Source organism: Pocillopora damicornis, chromosome 7 (genome assembly GCF_964200805.1).
Source record: "Pocillopora damicornis chromosome 7, jaPocDami1.2, whole genome shotgun sequence".
Classification (NCBI taxonomy): domain Eukaryota; kingdom Metazoa; phylum Cnidaria; class Anthozoa; order Scleractinia; family Pocilloporidae; genus Pocillopora; species Pocillopora damicornis.
In genome coordinates, this window is record NC_142676.1 from 18,878,709 (window position 1) to 18,898,008 (window position 19,300).

Below are 19,300 nucleotides of genomic sequence, written 5' to 3' on the forward strand. Positions count from 1 at the left end.
ACGACAGTATGGATATGAAAAGTGTCGTGGAAGTGAATTGGCTGACGTGTAACACGGCTGCATAATTATAACTGTTATTTATCAATTTTTATGATAGCATGTCAGATCACAGAATAATGTGACAAAACTTTATTATGGCAATTGACAGGCAAATTATTGCTGAACCGAGCAGCATTCTAAGCAAATATTTTTACGTGTATAAACTAAGACAGAACAGTTGACATACGAAACAGTTTGACAGCTAATAGTTTTACCGGTGACAGCCAAATTTCTACTGTTTCAGGCATACGTTTTAAGGGCCAGGCCTTTTCTAATCGTGTTCCGTATCATGTATTCTGTTTCTGTCTTCCTTCTTTTATTGGAACTCTGCTTTGTGACACGCAATGCTGTCAGATCACAAGGTTAGTTTCAGTATGATTCATATCTAATTCATCTTTTCTTTGGTTTGAGTCATCGTTACTTTTTGGGAAACGTTATATTCAAATTAGAAGAATTCGTCATTAGGTCAGAAAATTAGCTTTATCCACGTATATTTGCCGAAGTAATGTTAAAATTTGGGAGACTTAGGAGAAAGTTATGCAAACCCGAGACACTGTCGAGGGTTTGTATATCTCTTTCCTTTTAAACACTTTCTACAAAATAAAAATAAAATAGACGAAGAAAAAAATTCAAGTCTAACACAACTGATAATGAAATGTCACTAACCACATTTTCCATAATTCTTAACATCATCAAAAGCAATAATGTTTCGTTTAATGTATTTATTATTTCCATTTGAAAGACGTCTGTATCGCAGACCAGTGTCGCAATTTGGAGTTTGGACCTGAGAAAGCATTTGAAGGGAAACGCCTCGTAAACCACACAATTCGCACCGTAGAAATAACAGTTTCCAGGTTTTGTGAAAACTTGTGTTATATGGAGCCCGACTGCGTCAGCATTAATCTTTATACACGGGCAGATGGAAATGGAAACTATAAATGTGAACTGAACAATGCTACTCATGAAGGACACGAAGAAAAGTTGATAGACCAAGAGATGTGTTCTTATCGCGCAGCTGAGGTAAATATAACTTTCAATTTAAGATTCAGATTGGTTTATTTTGTTTTTCTTTTCAAACCTCTTAGTCTCATGTTGACCTTAAATTACGAACTTGAGTTGTTTTCACTCTTTCAAGACATTAGCGGTAATACTGTGTCTGTGCTCTTCACCAAAATCTCTTCAAAGACAAAGCATTTCAAAGTTTTTGGAAAAATATAGAAATAGAAGGACAACTATGATTACAAGGATAACGATGGCGATATTGATGATCTTAGCGGTGCAGTTGATTATTGGATGTTGAAAATGATTATAATGATGATAATGATAATGACAATGACAACAGTTTTTTTTTTTCTGTCAGAACAATTGTGTTCAAAATCCATGTAAGAACAATGCTACATGCCAAAGCGGATTTACTAAGAAAGGTTATCGGTGTCTTTCTACCGCTGGATTTGAGGGTCCAATTTGCGAAAGAGGTAAACACAACTCCATTGTTGATAACTAACAACAAGGAAAATCTTGAAAAACCTTGACTCTTAAGAGTGGCATCATTCTTGTTCTTTCTGCTTAGACACTTGTCGAAGTGGTCTGTAATTATTTAAGTATTTAGTTTAGATATTACGAATTTCCATGCTCTAAGCATCCCTCTCTCGGTTTCCAGCCGCTTTTAACCTTTCAGTATTAAAAAAAGTCGTCTCGTTGACGTTTTTCAATAAGTGCTCCCATTGTAATTCTTTGATGATGATTATTCGTCTCTTATCTCTCTAAGTTTAGCTACTTTTCGTCAATTCTGGATGAGTAATTTCATAAATTTTATAAAAATTAACGCTAAAAAGTCACGTTTCGACCTCTATGAGGTCATTTTCAAGTGTGAATAAAAATACAAAATATATATTAAAATAGTTAAAGGACTTAACAGGCAAGACTGTCACGAACGCTAATTTATCATAAGTCTGATAAAATATGTAAAGATAAGTGATCATTACTTACTCGCTTTGAAGTAGCTGACTTTTCCATTAAATGTCCTGTCTGTGTGACGACAAGCATAGCTTTTTGAACATATGCCACACTTGATTTGCACTTCGCTTAGTGCAACACTGCCATTCAAATCCTTCAGAGCTGAAAAAAAAAAATCCGATCCTTCAGTTTCTTTTGAATTGTCCCTAGGTTTTGCCCTGCCCCTACAAAGAGAAACCCATAAACTCTATTACTATCATTATAGCACTGGGAACACAAATGGTGAAACAGAGAATTAACTCTGAAGTGTAAATTAAAGTGCTATTTAAACCCATGAATAACCCATTGGGCGTTAGCCCTAATAAAGGGAAACAGGGAACCACACGAGGCAAAGAAAAAATCTTTTGACCTCGGTGGGAATCGAACCCACGACCTCCGGATTAGATCTACCGTTACTCTGCCGACTGAGCTACGAGGTCGCACAGAGAAAGTCGGGGACGATTTAGGATGGTGAATCGCGGCGAAGAGAAAGTAAGGGTACATATGAATGTTGTGCCGCGTAGCACTGGGAACACAAATGGTGAAACAGAGAATTAACTCTGAAGTGTAAATTAAAGTGCTATTTAAACCCATGAATAACCCATTGGGCGTTAGCCCTAATAAAGGGCTACGCGGCACAACATTCATATGCACCCTTACTTTCTCTTCGCCGCGATTCACCATCCTAAATCGTCCCCGACTTTCTCTGTGCGACCTCGTAGCTCAGTCGGCAGAGTAACGGTAGATCTAATCCGGAGGTCGTGGGTTCGATTCCCACCGAGGTCAAAAGATTTTTTCTTTGCCTCGTGTGGTTCCCTGTTTCCCTTTATTAGGGCTAACGCCCAATGGGTTATTCATGGGTTTAAATAGCACTTTAATTTACACTTCAGAGTTAATTCTCTGTTTCACCATTTACTATCATTATAACTTTGGAGGGTATTGAGAAAAAAAAAACTGAAAAAAAAAAAAACTTGACAGCGAGCGTTTATAACTTGAATGCCGGGCTCTTATTTTCGCACAATGAAAATACCAACGCTAAAAGCTAGCCAGCTTTGGTTGATACCAAAGCTGGCTAAAAATTACAAGATCTTCCCCTATGTGTGTTGTGAAGAATCGTAAAAGACGTGAAAGAAAAAATGGATTAACTTATATTATTTGTAAGTATTGAAAGTAATTGTGCAATTGCAAGACTGACAGTTTGGCATAATTGGTTAAACAGAGTTTGTTTTTCTTGAATCCGCAAAACTTACATGCACTTCGCTATCGGCCATGGAATCAGCATCTAACTTTTTAAGATCTTCTTCCCTACCTGAGAAGATTGAGAATTTACAAATTTGAAATTAGGAGATCCTCGCAGCTAAGAACACTACTGAAACGAGTAGTTGTGAATAGGACCTGAAAAATTTTTTTCAGGTCCTATTCACAACTACTCGTTTCAGTAGTGTTCTTAGCTGCGAGGATCTCCTAATTTCATCTCTCCACCGCAGTGCAAATATGTGAAATTTTCATATGCCTAAAATCTTCATTCACTTGGATGTTTATTTGTACCCAATTCATTGACCAGCTCCTAGTTGGCTTGTTAGCTCAATTGGTAGAGCGCTGCACCGGTATGGCAGAGGTCATGGGTTCAAATCCCGTACGGGCCAAAATTTTTTTTTCAGGTCCTATTCACAACTACTCGTTTCAGTAGTGTTCTTAGCTGCGAGGATCTCCTAATTTCATCTCTCCACCGCAGTGCAAATATATGAAATTTTCATATACCTAAAATCTTCATTTACAAATTTTTTTTTGTTTTCTGTGTTTTCAGCCATGATTTGGGCTTTAAAAATAGCTCCACGGTTTCTTTTACCAACGCTACAAGAAGACGGCGCGAACATTGGTTGTCTTGGTTTATTTTTAAAAATACATTTTAGCTCGGCAAATTCTTTATTTTAGCACGCAAAATGCGCCACAATGCCCATCAAAGTGATAATAATACAGTTTTTAGCCGGAATTTAAAAGAAACTATCTTTACATAGCGAACGCACCAAGTGAGCGTTTTTCGTTGTATAAACAAGGCAGTGTTTATAAACAAGGAATACCACAGAATTTCCAAAGTAGCGAAGTTTATGACTTTTGAAAATCAGGTAAACGAACTACAAGTGCTAATTCAGCCCTACCATCCTGAAACTTTTGAAGGTCTCCTTGTTGCCTTTCGTTTCTCTCGATGTCACCTCCTTCAGTCATGATCCTCTTTGCCAGATTTTCATCTTCTTTGGCTTCTTCTCGTGATTTCCGTTTCCTTCTCACTTTTGACTCGTCACCTTTCTTCTCAGTGTCGTTCATTGACTTCTGCTTGCTTTTATCAGATGTAGCCGGCGCCTTCAGCAACACTACTGGCTTTCCGGTCCAGTTTGTGACCTCTTGGATAATGTGTACTAAAGTATTAAATACCGTGTGTTTTAAGTTTTCTCTTTAGTAGGCTTTTGAGAAACTTACACAGTTCTTATCAGCAAATGCTCGTCAAGATGTATAAAACGTGCACATCGAGCGAAATCTCTCGTGCGTAGCTTCCCTCGAGGAGAGAATTGAATATTATTTGAACGTCTGGTTTTCAGAAACGAATAAATTTAAGGGCGTGTATAAATAAACGGGGTCTTTAATATGTTAAGCTACACTGTTGTTCATTCACCAATTAATCAGAAAGAAGCTTATAAACTGATTTACTCGCTACTTCTTTGTAGAGATTTTTCTTCTCAATTTTCGCATTCAAATGGACGGTGAAAAAGAAAAAAAAAACATTCCACTCCACAAAACAACAAACAAAAAACGGTGGAACCAGAGTTTAACCACATTAATATTTGAGCTTAATATTTAACTACAGAACTAAAGTGATTCATCAAACTCCGCTGCACGCGTTCCACACTTATCGTTGAGCTCACTGCTACTTTCATCCGATATTAAATTTGGAAGTTCAAGCTGCCATTGCCCCTCCGTCACAACTGCAAAATTTTCGCATTTGCCCGCAGGCGATTTCGCCAGGCGAAATAACTTTAACGAAAATCCGCCAATTCCATATTGATGTGCCTGCTCCTTTAGTCCTAAAAACTCCGTAAAATGTTTTTTTAGTTCAGATACTCCTCTATGAGCTTCTTCGATGACGTTCGATGGCGACTTCTTCACCTTTTCGAAAAAACTCACGATGACTTTAGCAATCCCAGTCATGACCCGACCGCATGAACAAACAACGAGCAATAGAAAGACAACAGCAGGGCGTCTCGTTGGCTCGATTGTGATCCGCTGTTCTTGAAATGAGACAGCAGGGCGTCTTGTCAGCCCAATTACGAGCCGCTGTTCTAGAAATGAGCCCACGCTGCTCACCGAAAAGAAGAATCCCGTGGATTTAGACTAATTTGAAGACAAGAAATTCTATAATTCGGCTAAATTTGGAATTAATGTGGTTACGTCGGGTGAAGAAGGATTTTCTGAGCTAGAAATCATCAAAATGCTGTTCTTTCTGATACAAACATCCCTATCACGTCTGACCATGTCGGTTGTCGGTTAGAATTTCTATGTCGCTAGTCGGTAATTTTTTCCCCCGTTTCGTCGGTAGTCAGTAATTTTTTACGCCCTTTGTCGCTAGTCGGTTAACCCCATTCACACCCTCTATTTAATTTACTAAAATAGGCGCATTTGGCAACACGTGGAATAGTTTCTCTTTACTGTAACTACACAATAATGATTGTCATATATTCAAAGTCGTTTAAGATATTATTGTTTACATTTAAACAAGCTAGTCAAAACAAGTTCAGCAGAATATCAAATAGTTCGACGCACGAATGAGTGGAAATGCTGTACATGTAAGAGTAAGAACTGGAAATTGACTCCAGTCTGTATATGCCTGGAGTTCCCACTCTTAACGGATGACCACCATAGTTCCTCCCGTAAATCATCGATAACGTCTTCCAATCTCCCTTTGATTTCCATATTATAACTCGGGAACAACTGTTTTTTCGGGTAAGATATTTTTAATTTCCGCGATAACATATAACTGTTTACTAGTAAGTCTCAGTGGGCTGATGGCTTTTATAAGTAAAGGTAAAAATTTTTGCTTTGTTAAGGCTATCATTTAATTTCTTTCCGTCAAGTCTAAAACATCGAACTTTTTCAGTTAGCTTTGTTAACAACTGACGGTTAACACCTGTCAGTTCTACGCCTAACGGCTGCATTAATTTGCGGCTAACTGATTGGCTTATTGTAGCGTGCTTAATGAGAGTAGAGAGCATGCTGACGACACTGTTGTTCGCTTTTGAGATAAACTTTGTCTTGACTAAATGTAATACGTGGGGAATTAAGCGGATTCTTTATCATAAAATAAATAGAGAAGCCTTGACCAGCTCTGTTCTGTTGTAAAGCACTTAAGAAGCGGCTTAAGTCTCAAGAACTGGGACGTCTACGTCTCGTGTTTCTCCCTACACTTTTTCCATGCTCTAGCCGCTTCCTGCACGCTTAATAATAAAACAGAGCGTAGTCAAGGCTTCTCTATTTGTTAAACAGTAGCTGAAAATTATGGAGAATGAATATAATTACACACAGGAAGTTCTTACCAGCACCAAAATAAACAATTGTTGTATGATAATTTAACAAAGATTCAAAATGCCAGCTGTTGTGTATGTGTAGAAGTGAAAAATTAGGAGGTCATCAAATAAATTCTTCATTTTCACAAGTTAGGTTTACATCTCTCCATTTCTTTAACACGCAGATTTTCAACGAGGAATCAATTTAGTCAATTATATTGTGATACAGAAATTTTGCAAGCTTTTCCGGTCTAAACGTCTGCTCGATTTTGTTTTGAATACAAAATTGTGGGAAAGTCGGGTAACCTATGCCTCATAATTTTTTTTGAGACCACCTCGTTAAAAAAAATTCTTTCAGGTCCATTTTATCTTAATTCAGCACAAACGGTTTGAACATCAGTGTGCGTATCATTTAGGAAATTTCATTTACCGTTTACTGACGACCATACGACAGTATGGATATGAAAAGTGTCGTGGAAGTGAATTGGCTGACGTGTAACACGGCTGCATAATTATAACTGTTATTTATCAGTTTTTATGATAGCATGTCAGATCACAGAATAATGTGACAAAACTTTATTATGGCAATTGACAGGCAAATTATTGCTGAACCGAGCAGCATTCTAAGCAAATATTTTTACGTGTATAAACTAAGACAGAACAGTTGACATACGAAACAGTTTGACAGCTAATAGTTTTACCAGTGACAGCCAAATTTCTACTGTTTTAGGCATACGTTTTAAGGGCCAGGCCTTTTTTAATCGTGTTCCGTATCATGTATTCTGCTTCTGTCTCCCTTCTTTTATTGGAGCTCTGCTTTATGATACCCAAGGCTGTCAGGTCACAAGGTTAGTTTCAGTATGACTCATATCCAATTCACGTTTTCTTTGGTTTAAGTCATCATTACTTTTTGGGAAACGTTATATTCAAATTGGAAGAATTCGTCATTAGGTCAGAAATTAGCTTTATACACGTATATTTACTGAAGAAATGTTAAAATTTGAGAGACTTGGGAGAAAGTTATGTAAACCAGAGACACTGTCGAGGGTTTCTATATCTCTTTCCTTTTAAACACTTTCTACAAAATAGAAAAAATAGACGAAGGAAAACATTCAAGTCTAACACAACTGATAATGAAATGTCACTAACCACATTTTCCATAATTCTTAACATCATCAAAAGCAACAATGTTTCGTTTAATGTATTTATTATTTCCACTTAAAAGACGTCTGTATCGCAGACCAGTGTCGCAATTTGGAGTTTGGGCCTGAGAAAGCATTTGAAGGGAAACGCCTCGTAAACCACACAATTCGCACCGTAGAAATAACAGTTTCCAGGTTCTGTGAAAACTTGTGTTATTTGGAGCCCAATTGCGTCAGCATTAATCTTTATACACAGCCAGATGGAAATGGAAACTATAAATGTGAACTGAACAATGCTACTCATGAAGGACACGAAGAAAGGTTGATAGACCAAGAGATGTATTCTTATCGTGCAGCTGAGGTAAATATAACTTTCAATTTAAGATTCAGATTGGTTTATTTTGTTTTTCTTTTCAAACCTCTTAGTCTCATGTTGACCTTAAATTACGAACTTGAGTTGTTTTCACTCTTTCAAGACATTAGCGGTAATACTGTGTCTGTGCTCTTCACCAAAATCTCTTCAAAGACAAAGCATTTCAAAGTTTTTGGAAAAATATAGAAATAGAAGGACAACTATGATTACAAGGATAACGATGGCGATATTGATGATCTTAGCGGTGCAGTTGATTATTGGGTGTTGAAAATAATTATAACAATGATAATGGTAATGACAATGACAACGGTTTTTTTTTTCTGTCAGAGCAATTGTGTTCAAAATCCTTGTAAGAACAATGCTACTTGCCAAAGCGGATTTACTAAGAAAGGTTATCGGTGTCTTTGTACCGCTGGATTTGAGGGTCCAATTTGCGAAAGAGGTAAACACAACTCCAATGTTGATAACTTGAGGCCTTCAGTTTAACAACAAGGAAAAACTTTGCCGCGTTCCTTGTTAATTGGGTCTCGAAGAACAAAAGAGCTTCTTCTTTCCTCATGTAGCTTAAAGCTCCCTTATTAGTCAGTAAGAACCGACGAACAATAGGCCTATGTCGCAGTTTCTTCAAAAACACAACTCTATAGCGAATTTTTGGTTTTTTGTCTTTTCTTCTCGTCATCTCCTTCTCCTTATTCGTCTTCACATATCTTCTTCTGAGCTGCACTGAAAGTGGACGGAAACAATAGTAAAATACATGAACCACAAGCAAAAAGTAGAACTTTCTGGATTAAAAAGAGGGAATATATGACTGTTTCGCGGCTCATAAGTACTGCTTGTGACTTACGAGGTGGCTGTTGATCGATTCATTTCGAATACATTTTTTTCAGTCTGTAAAAAGCAAAAATGATGTTTAGCGATCATGAGAAAACAAAAACTACGTTTACCCTGTTAAAAAGAGTATTTGAAGGAGGCCTACCCATTTATTTGTGTATTTTTTTGTTCAGACATAAACGAATGTGTTCGTGGGCTACACAAATGCAGCTCTAATGCGTTTTGCAACGATACGAAAGGGTCATACAATTGCACGTGCAAACATGGATTCACGGGAAATGGACAAGAATGCAAAGGTAGTTGTTTGATCTATTAACAATTATGTGATGAAAAAAATTAAGCTTATCTTTGCAAATTATCCACAAAGGGATAATAACTTACATCTCGATCCTCTCAGCAAGAAAATGTATAGTGAAACTGAACGCGGGCAGAGATATATATGGACGAAACCACATTGAAAAATTTTATTCTTGATCACCAAAGTGTTTTTGCATCAATTGGAATCAATTTGCTCATCACTGTTTGTTGGTTTCATTCATCCTTTGTTGCCGGACAGACTGTCGTATGGCTACAGAAACCTATTTGATGTTCTCAACAACAAATATTAATGCTGTGCAAATCAAATACGAATATCAAGTAATGCTTCTGACCTTTTAAATCTTTTATACATTTTCGTCAATTTTTTGTCGGCTTTATATCTATAGACATCGATGAGTGTGTCGGAGGGTCACACTCTTGCAGCCCTGATGCCTATTGCAACAATACCAAAGGGTCTTACAACTGTACATGTAAACCTGGATTCACTGGGAGTGGAAGAGAATGCGAGGGTATGTGTTACTTTTGAGAATATTGAGCAAAGGAGGCGGATTTTCTAATTTCGAACTTTCTGATAAAACAAAAACTACGTTTACCGTGATATTAAGAACAGTATGTAAAGGAGGCTTACCTAATTATTGTTGGTTTTACAGTTGTTGGTGCTTCTATGTTTTTTTTTCTATAAGATAATTTATTTTTATTTATTCGTGTATTTTTTGTTCAGACATCGACGAATGTGTTCCTGGGTTACACAAATGCAGCTCTGATGGGTTTTGCACCAATATCAAAGGGTCTTACAACTGTACATGTAGACCTGGATTCACTGGAAATGGACGAGAATGTAAAGGTAAACACTGGGGTCGAAATATAGAGGAAAATCAGCTTGTGAAAAGTCTAACTACGAATTTTGATACAATGGCGATACTACTGCTCTTTTACTGAGCCTCATAACCCTTATAAGTTTCTGAGTCCCTCTTCCGTGTAGTGTTTTAAAACGTTTGCAAACTCAGATTTTTTAAAAATCCTTGTAATGAGAAGATTATTGAATTCGGTTTTCGCATGAAATCACGATTCATTAAACCTTGAGTCTGTGTCTGCGTGATCTCCCTCGTCCATTGGCTTCAGAAGACAACTCAGATCTCGGTTTTGATAATTCAAGATATCATACTCAACCTCATCCAGTAATTGGTAACAACAATCGATCCTCTCCCGACGCTGTTTCTTATCAATGATGTATTTGAAGAAGGCATGCTGCCAATGATGGATTAAGATGTACCTAAAACAAGTTCACAATTTCTACTAATCAAAGGTATTTTTAAACTTCTTGCAGGAGCTTCCTCGTGTAAAGAAATTCATTACTTGTACGTAAGATTTGTATTCGATATTATTTTCAGAGTCATGACGGGACGGAAAAACGCGTGGACTGTAAGTACCTCCCGTTGTCCCATACAAAGCCTTAGAAAACTTTTCTAAGGCTTTGTACGGAACAACGGGAGGTACTTACAGTGCATGCATTATCCGTCCTGTCATGATCAAACATTCCACTTGCCAGCAATTAGTTTAAGCCCATCACGTCACCGAATATATCCCAATTTTCAAGCCACATTCCATATGCGGAGAAAGTCCTCCTTTAAACCTTGATTCATTTAAGTGGAGTGCACTACTCTCCTCAGAGAAGAGGTAAAAAATATCTTTTGCACTCGAAAACCTGTTTGATTCCAGGACAAATAACCGAGCATTGTTGTTATGAAGGCTGTTGTTTTTGTTTCGCAGATATCGACGTCTGAAGGATCAACTTTTCATTTGCTTATTTGTTAAATCATCATTATTATTATTATCACCCAGTATCTCTCCCATTGTCATTTTCACTGCCACCGTTGTAGCTATGATAATTATTTTTATAAGCTCGTCTTATTTCACCATCATTGTTCTTGTTAATTGTTGTTGTTTTTTTTTTTTCATTTTGATTTAAAAGATCCAATGTGAGTGGGGTGGTTACCCTTCTTGTTGATTCCCAACCATTGTCCGTTTTCTGTCACATGGGAAATTTCGGGTGTGGAGATGGAGGATGGACACCAGTTATGAAGATTGACGGCAGAAAGGTGTATACCTTTATTAAATAATTCATCTCGTGTATAAACGCGCTCTCTTTCAAAACATTGCAAGTTAAAAACCTGCGTGTTACATACGTATGCCTTTTATTTTTCATCGAGAAGATAATGCACGAAGAACAGACGTTGTTCAACATAAATTTCAAAACTTGTGTGTAGTGACTGAAAAAAAATGTCTTAATTATCCTAACATATTTGTCTCTGGTATCATGTAACAGCTAGATAAGAAATATAAACCATCGAGATCATAATTCGGTTAAAAGCAGATACACTACAGGACGTCGACAGCAGAAAACCTATCAATTCGGAGAAAAAAATTTAAAAAATTAATTGCTTCTCTATTTCAGACCACCTTCCGTTATCGTGCATGTTATTGGAGTAATTATGAAGAATTCAACCTTCGCGATGGAGAGACTGGGTTTGACGAACAAGAATCAAAGCTACCCACCTACTGGAACACATCCTTCTCCAAGATCTGTCTTGGAATGAAGATCAACCAACAGCTCAGATTTATTGTTATCAACAGGCTGGCTGACTCTCTGCACTCGATAATTGCTGATGGCCAATACCGAAACACGTCGCTAGGTCGTGACGAGTGGAAAAAGTTGATTGGCAGCAACGCCTCTTTACAGTACAACTGTAACAAGGAAGGATTCAATGCCTTTAGTGGTAGAAGTAATCGTTCTAAAGTCAGAATTGGTATTGTTAGCAAAGACCAGAACAACTACCACTCGTGCAACTCTTTGATTGGATTTGGAATAGGAAGTCACCCTAATGACGCAAAATCTTGTGGAAACGAGGCACGCAAAGGACACAAGAGTATAAAAGCCATGGGGTACATATTGGTGCAATAAAACTATCCTTTGTTGTTTTAAGTCCGTAAACCACGCTTGTTTCACCTTGGAGAAATCTTTTTGTGACAAAACAGTCCAGGGAAACGGTCGTGAAAAAGCCCTAAATATATAGTAACTACACATTTAAACTCTTAAAGAGATATGTAGATATCCCCAAATCTCTTATACTTCAATATACAAGGATATTTAAGACGTTTTTTTAATGAAATATTAACGACCTCAGCTATATCAAACAAAGTTTTGAAATATTTCCGAAAAAAAAGATGAATTCTGATTAATTGCCACTTGGCTTTTATGCAACAGAAACAGCAGTGTTAGGTCCCTCGAAAGCCATCGTTCTTGTTCACCTCAAAACTTCATTGTTTTAGACTAGAAATGGCTAAAACGATTCGAATATTCATCGGCATTGATAGATCATCGAGCTCAAAATTTTCTAGCAGTGACAATATCTTGCTCTTAGAGCATGGAAAAGTTAAATTCCACCTCTTTGAATACTGAACTGATTGATCTTGTGTATTTTTGTAGCTGGTTAAAGAGTGGAAAACCTTAAAATAGACTCGGATTCTATTGGTTACAGGTTGATGTTTTAGTACATGTAGTGCCCGTTTTTTTTAGCGTAATTTGCTAAAAATAGTTAGAGCATAGTAGTTAATTCACAGTTTCATTAAACTTTGTTGTTCCTGCAATCTTTAAAGTATCGTCTGATTTTTTCGCTGTGATTGGTCCTAGAACTGAAAGCCCCAAGATGTTGGAAAAAAATATGCCACGGCGAGTACAATTTCTGGTCGAACTTTCTGGGTATCAGATGCATCGAAACGTTTTCAGCCAAAAAACAATTCTAGTAGCATGAACATGTCAAAAATCGTAGTGAAAAGTGTTGGCCACGGAGGTGCACAGGTGAAATACAAAAATAATTATCACTCTACAAATATATTTATTTAAGCAAAACACAAAAACTAGATGACGCTCCTAGTCAGAGATATTGTGAATTTGATTAGGAATTTTCAATATGTCTACAGGAAACTCGAGAATCTATTAGTTGATAAAATTTCCCGTTTTATCTTTTGAGGCGAATTTTCCTTAATAACGCACGAGTAAAAAAGACCTGAAGAGGAAATGATGTGCAGGGTGGGCAGTCCTAAAGCAAACGCTGGGTTCTAGATGATCTTAAACACTCTATAGCTTTTACTCTGTGTTGGTAACGGAAATTATTTTGGCAGCAACTAAGGAATACCGTGGGTAGCAAAATAAATAAATAAATAAATAAAATTAAATAATGATAAAGAGAAAACATAGTGCTTGTGCCTCCTCGTGTAGTCCAGCTGTGATCGACCAAAAAAACACTGAATTGCTCAAATTAATGATAAAAGCATGAAACTTTGCCGCAACACTGACATAGGGCCAATCCAAATTAACTTTTGGTGACGAGAACCACGCATGTCAGAAAATCGCTAATAAGGAAACGAGGCTAAGAATAAAAAATAATCCCCTTAATAAACGACATTGCTTAGGGAAATTTGCGACAAAAGCCTTCAAACATAACCACCGAGTCATTTTCTATCCATTCGTATTCATCTTATGCCATTACGGTACTATCCTCTTTGATATTTATCATAATGTTTGGGTACCCTGTGGTCAAACGTTAAATATACCTGTCTACATTATTTTCTGAATCACTATTGGTAAAACTTGGTTATCTTAGAAACATAAAGCTCATGTCTTTGCTTGATTTGACATTCTCTTCCGTTACTTCAGTCATTAACGAGCTATTATAAATAATTTTTGGTTAACAGATTTGGGATGCCTGTGGTAAATTGTTCTGCAGCACTTCTCTGAACGGCGCTGTAGGTGAAATCCTAAAATGTTCTCCTATCTAACCAAAATTTGACAAACGATTGATGTAATGCCTAATTCTTAGTCGATCTACTCTAATCGTTAGTGACACCGTTGTAAATATTTGTGGCTGTTAGAACTTGCCGCCACAGTTTCCGGTGCATGCCAAATTAACCTTTAAGCACTTGCATCGTCCTTTACATGAGGCTCTGTAGTCGCATCGAATGAGTTCGTGACAAGATTCCTTTGCTTGCGGTAGAGCTGTTCAGAATGGTGACCATGAGTCGTTGAGCTTCCGCCACCTCCAGTCAGATGGGCTTGGAAGTACTGGCTGACAAAGGAAGGTTGCTGTTGTGTTTTTAGATTATCAATCAGAACAAGTTTTATGAATTTCATTTTATCTCTGTTAGTTTTCAAATCATACACCAAATGAATATAATCCGTGTATCTTTACTAGATAATCTGCCAGTTGAAGAAAAATAATGAGGATGGGAAGGAGAGTTAACTAGAGGTTTTCAGATTGTGTGGTGCATGTACATGTTGGAGTTACTTTTTTGTTTCAGTTAAATTTCATTTTTCCGTTGTTTTTAGGTATATGATGTATGATAATGAGTTTTAAATAAGGAAAAAATAAAATTTAACTGGAAACAAAAATTAACTGCAACATACTCATTTACTGTTATTTACTGTTATAACTATCTTTATTGCTAGGAACAGAAACCTCGGAAAATGGCTCAGAACTGAATTCTGAGAAAGAAGGTGATGTTGTCTCAGACACTGATGATAGTATTTCTGAAAGGAAGAGATCTAAGTACATCACAGGTGCCACGCCAAAAAGTTCCATGAAAACAAAAATGGAGAAGTCATTTGAAACAGTGTGTGTGAGTCTCCGTGAATCCTCAGAAGCTGAGACGAAGAGGTGAATACAGCTCTTTAATTTCATAGTTTCCAAAATGTTTTTAGCAAGAATTAATGGGGGAGTTAACATTCTCTGGCTAATCTTTAAGTAGCCAATTTAACATGGGGTAGGCTGGAACTGGTTAGATAACAGGATGAATTTCCTTCCCCAAAATTTCTTCTTTCATATCAGATGGAAATAACCTCCCTCTACACCCCAGAGCGTACAGTTGCGAGTTAGAAAAGACCCTTGCGTCACATACACTTCCTGGCCACCCTACAAAAATATCGTGGAATAGGTAATTACTGTCTGCAAGAGCTTGCATTACAATACTGTGGTACCATTTCCTGTTGTTGTAACTTGCATGATTTTGCTGTGGTGTTGAAATTGGTATATGTGTGCCATCGATTGCTCCAGCACACATGGGAAACCCCATTTCTCCTTATAATTAGCTATCACAAGAGTGAGTTCATCTCCTTTAGCAATGGACAGATACTTTGGCTTAAGTTTTCTTACCACTGGAGCGGCTACCTTGCGGATACAAGTGTAAACAAAGCCCCTGGATAAACCAAACAGGTTAGAAAGTGTTCTGTAACTTGCAGTTGAAGCAATGAAGTACAAGAACAGACCCACTTTCTATTCTACTTCAACAGCTTTTCTCATCTTTGTGTCTTGCGATTTCAGTTCTGGATTAAATTATTCTATTAGAAATTGAAATGTTTCCCTGGACAAGCGAAAGTTTTCGTACCATTCTTGGTCTGAAAATTCTTTCAATACAAGCTGAAACCAAACACCTGTTCTAGGAAGCTTCCATATGGTTCTCTCGATCTTGCATTGGCTCATTATGATGATCACTAAAAGCATTGACCACTTGAAAATTTTCCTTCTCCGTTTTCTTCTAAAGCGGTTCAATATTTCTGCAGAGTTTTCCCCTGAAAAGGGAGTCACTCTCCTCATAAAAGGAAATGGTAAAAGAGTGGTAGCCATAATGTAAGCTATGTTTCTTTCCTTCGCGCACCCTTTTGTGTATTTACCACTGAGCGATAAGGAAAGATACCGAAGGCTCAAATAAAAACCTGGTCCGGTTACCGAGAATCAGTAGTGTGAACAGTGTACAAATTACCAGGCCCTAGGGCTCTTTTCAACCCGTGTAAACGGGTTACAATCAGTAGTGTAAATGGGGCTTCAGTTTTTCATTCATGGTTAAAATAGGAAAATGTTGTCTATCCTTTCTGGTTCACCCAGGCTGAAGTCCTGGCATTCAGCATAATGCCTGAGCACTTCTGGGATATATAGCATACTTTGCTTTTCATTAATGTTCAGTATAGGGAAGTGTTGTCTATCCTTTCTGGTTCACCTAGGCTGAAGTCCTGGTAGTTCTATCAAATCAGTGCACTCACTCAATCAAAAACACAAAGTTTGTTGTCGTGGTCCCACGGTAGTGTCATTTTATATTCAGGATAATGCTGTCACGCACAGGAACGCAGTAGCTACTTAGAATTGCCTGGTAAGAGAAAGTGTAAAATTTGTTTAAAATGCCACAATGCACTTTTCCAGTCTTTCATATTTTAAAAAAAGCCAAAAAACCTTCCCATGTCCAATTGTTGCACTGAGGCCATCGGATGCTGAATTGTTTAAATGCGTTATCAGTTATTCTCAAAAAAGTCATACACATTTAGCGCGTGACCGAGGAGAGTTTCGCTTTTATTCCCAACCGTAAAAAAAGCCTTAAAACAGGCAGTTCCGCGTCCACTATAAGAAGTGCAAATATATAAGAGAAGAAGAACATGACAGAAAGTACGATGATAAAAAATATAAAAGGCATTATCATACAATTGTCTTACTTTGTTATGAAAAATGCTCGTCGTATTCTTGTGGATGTCGTCTTCTTGCTGTTACACCGCAAGGAGTTGTATTTCCGTGTTGTTCCGTCCTTTCTACAGTTCCGCTACGACGAGCAGTGGGTTCCCTGGCTGTTCCTAAGACACTCTGATCATGAATGGTTCTTGTGGGTTCCGTAAAAGGTCCTTGATTTCCTGGTGCCTGTATGTTTCTTACCATATGGAGGAGTTCGATAATACAGCACGTTACAAGAACCATCAAGATGAAGCGAGCAGCGTTAAGTGGCTCAATATTCATGACGGTTCAGTTCCTAAGGCAAAATTGAGGCAAGCCTCTAAAGTAGAGCCCACCAAGGAAATTAAATATTTTTTTTAATAAAAAATAGTATTTCTGACTTATTCAGTGACTCTCGCTCCTCCACATACACTAGGGTTTGCGTTTATAGGCAAAGGTCCAATCAATTGTGAAAACAAACTGATTGAAGATAAGGGTTTCAATAAGAATGATCAACCCTGTGGTCCTTGGCAGAATGGTATTAATTTCAAACGCATTTCCGATAACCTTTGTCTAATTTGGCAAAATCTTCTCAATGAACAAAACCGCGATAAACTTGTCAATCATATCTCATATAACTGACCTCAAATCAGTTTACTAAAACAGGGAAAAGTTATGTAAACTCTTAACCTCAAAACCGAATGATAAACACATTATCGGGAGAAACAAATTAGTAATTTTGCAACGCACTGCTAAAAACCAGCTACAGGAGTAGCATGATAGAGGTTCAAGGGTTATTGAAACGTATGATGTCAAAACTGTACATCAGTATAATGTGTTAGCCTGTACAGTTGGTGGTAACCTGCACAGCTGATAATAGTCTGTATGCGCTCTGAAGCGAAGGAGACCGTAGAAGGCGAAGCATCGGTCGAATTCCATCGAGCCCCTAATATCGACGTTAAGGAGGCCGGAAACTCCACCCACTCAGTTAAGACGGAGTCACGGAATTTTTACTGATCAGTTCTGGGCGGGATTGTGTAATGAGTAATTGTTGTAAATGTAAGCTTCTAGAAATCTCAAGACTGCTGAGCCATGCTGACTTGCATACCATAGAACTTTCTAGAAAATTTTATCAAGTCACGAATTTATTATGTAATACTGATAGAATAGTTCTTATGTAAGCTCTCTGGAATGTTGCAGAACACTTTGTGATATATAAAGATATATAAAGACTAACTTATATAGTAGTAAGAGTAGTTATTGTTGTCGGAGCGACGACTGTTTTGAAAGTTATACCGAGGGAGAGTTACTGCAGAAGGCTGCTTATTTTAAGGAACTTTGGAGACAGCAGTGAGATTGTGTCAGTGGTGTGCTACGATATAGACTGTGTGGGCCTAGTTAAGTTTATTAACGACAAGCATTGTCCTGTTTTTAGAAGTCACTCCTTGTTAAGAACATTACTCGCTGTTTAATAGAGTGGTTGAGTTTGTGGGATCGTTGTGTTTTTGTTTGTCGGTGAGATTATACCATAACAATTGTTACTAAGGTCTCCTGTATTTTCGCGCGATAAATGTAATCTGTTTTTTAAAGGTTTTATGAGTTTGATGCCAGCATACCAATTTTTTAAGTTAAAGTTTATTAATTTATTATTAATTTATTATTAATATATTATTTATTATTATTTTAATATATTATTTATTATTATTTTAATTTATTATTTATTATTATTTTAATTTATTATTAAGTTTATTAACGACAAGCATTGTCCTGTTTTTAGAAGTCGCTCCTTGTTAAGAACATTACTCGCTGTTTAATAGTGGTTGAGTTTGTGGGATCGTAGTGTTTTTGTTTGTCGGTGAGATTATACCGTAACAATTGTTACTAAGGTCTCCTGTATTTTCGCGCGATAAATGTAATCTGTTTTTTAAAGGTTTCATGAGTTTGATGCCAGCATACCAATTTTTTAACTTAGATTCCGTTTTTAAAGTGTTTAGCCGGACTTGGACTTGGAGTACAGTCAACTATGCTGATTTGGACCGTTTTGGTTAAAGCACAAAGCGTGAGTGATGCAGTCGGAAGCATGAAAAAGCGGAGAGGTCAATGCAGGTGCCAAATTGAACTTTTACGCAGACGACTGACAAAGTCATCAAATAAACAACTCTAATTATAAGAAAATCTCAGCATTTGCTTGCGATGGGGTTTAGAGATAAGAGAGAAATTTAACCGATTTACAAGGAGAACAGTACCGGTATATTATTTCACAAAGCAATCCGAGCCCCTTGTATATTTGAACAAGAAATCTGTCTAATATATTAAAATTCGAAGAACTGAAATGACTGACAAAGAAAAGCGGATCAGAAGTTTAATCGCTAAAAGATCAGTTATAGTGCTGGAGAATATTGATGGAGCATTTCCCTCAATTACAACAGCGAGATTTGCGATGTAAAATGATCAAGTGGCGTAAATGATCTCTCAGAAACAAGAATGGATAACGTGACAAAAGTTTTCGTCAAAACA

At 37.2% G+C, this 19,300-nt stretch overlaps 2 protein-coding genes across 2 annotated transcripts; both read left to right on the forward strand.

The window, feature by feature from the left end:
• The first annotated feature begins 209 nt into the window (after positions 1-209).
• On the forward strand, positions 210-1,394 carry LOC149043018 (uncharacterized). The gene is made up of 2 exons (XM_089211769.1): positions 210-401; positions 782-1,394. The coding sequence occupies exons 1-2, from the start codon at positions 329-331 to the stop codon at positions 1,255-1,257; spliced, it is 549 nt and encodes a 182-aa protein (XP_089067895.1). The 5' UTR covers positions 210-328; the 3' UTR covers positions 1,258-1,394.
• A 5,916-nt stretch (positions 1,395-7,310) lies between these two features.
• On the forward strand, positions 7,311-12,902 carry LOC149043019 (uncharacterized). Its single transcript, XM_089211774.1, has 9 exons — positions 7,311-7,438; positions 7,816-8,093; positions 8,433-8,547; positions 9,110-9,232; positions 9,641-9,763; positions 9,976-10,098; positions 10,582-10,612; positions 11,227-11,353; positions 11,710-12,902. Exons 1-9 carry the CDS (start codon positions 7,366-7,368, stop codon positions 12,214-12,216), a joined length of 1,500 nt encoding a protein of 499 aa, XP_089067900.1. The 5' UTR covers positions 7,311-7,365; the 3' UTR covers positions 12,217-12,902.
• Positions 12,903-19,300: the final 6,398 nt, after the last annotated feature.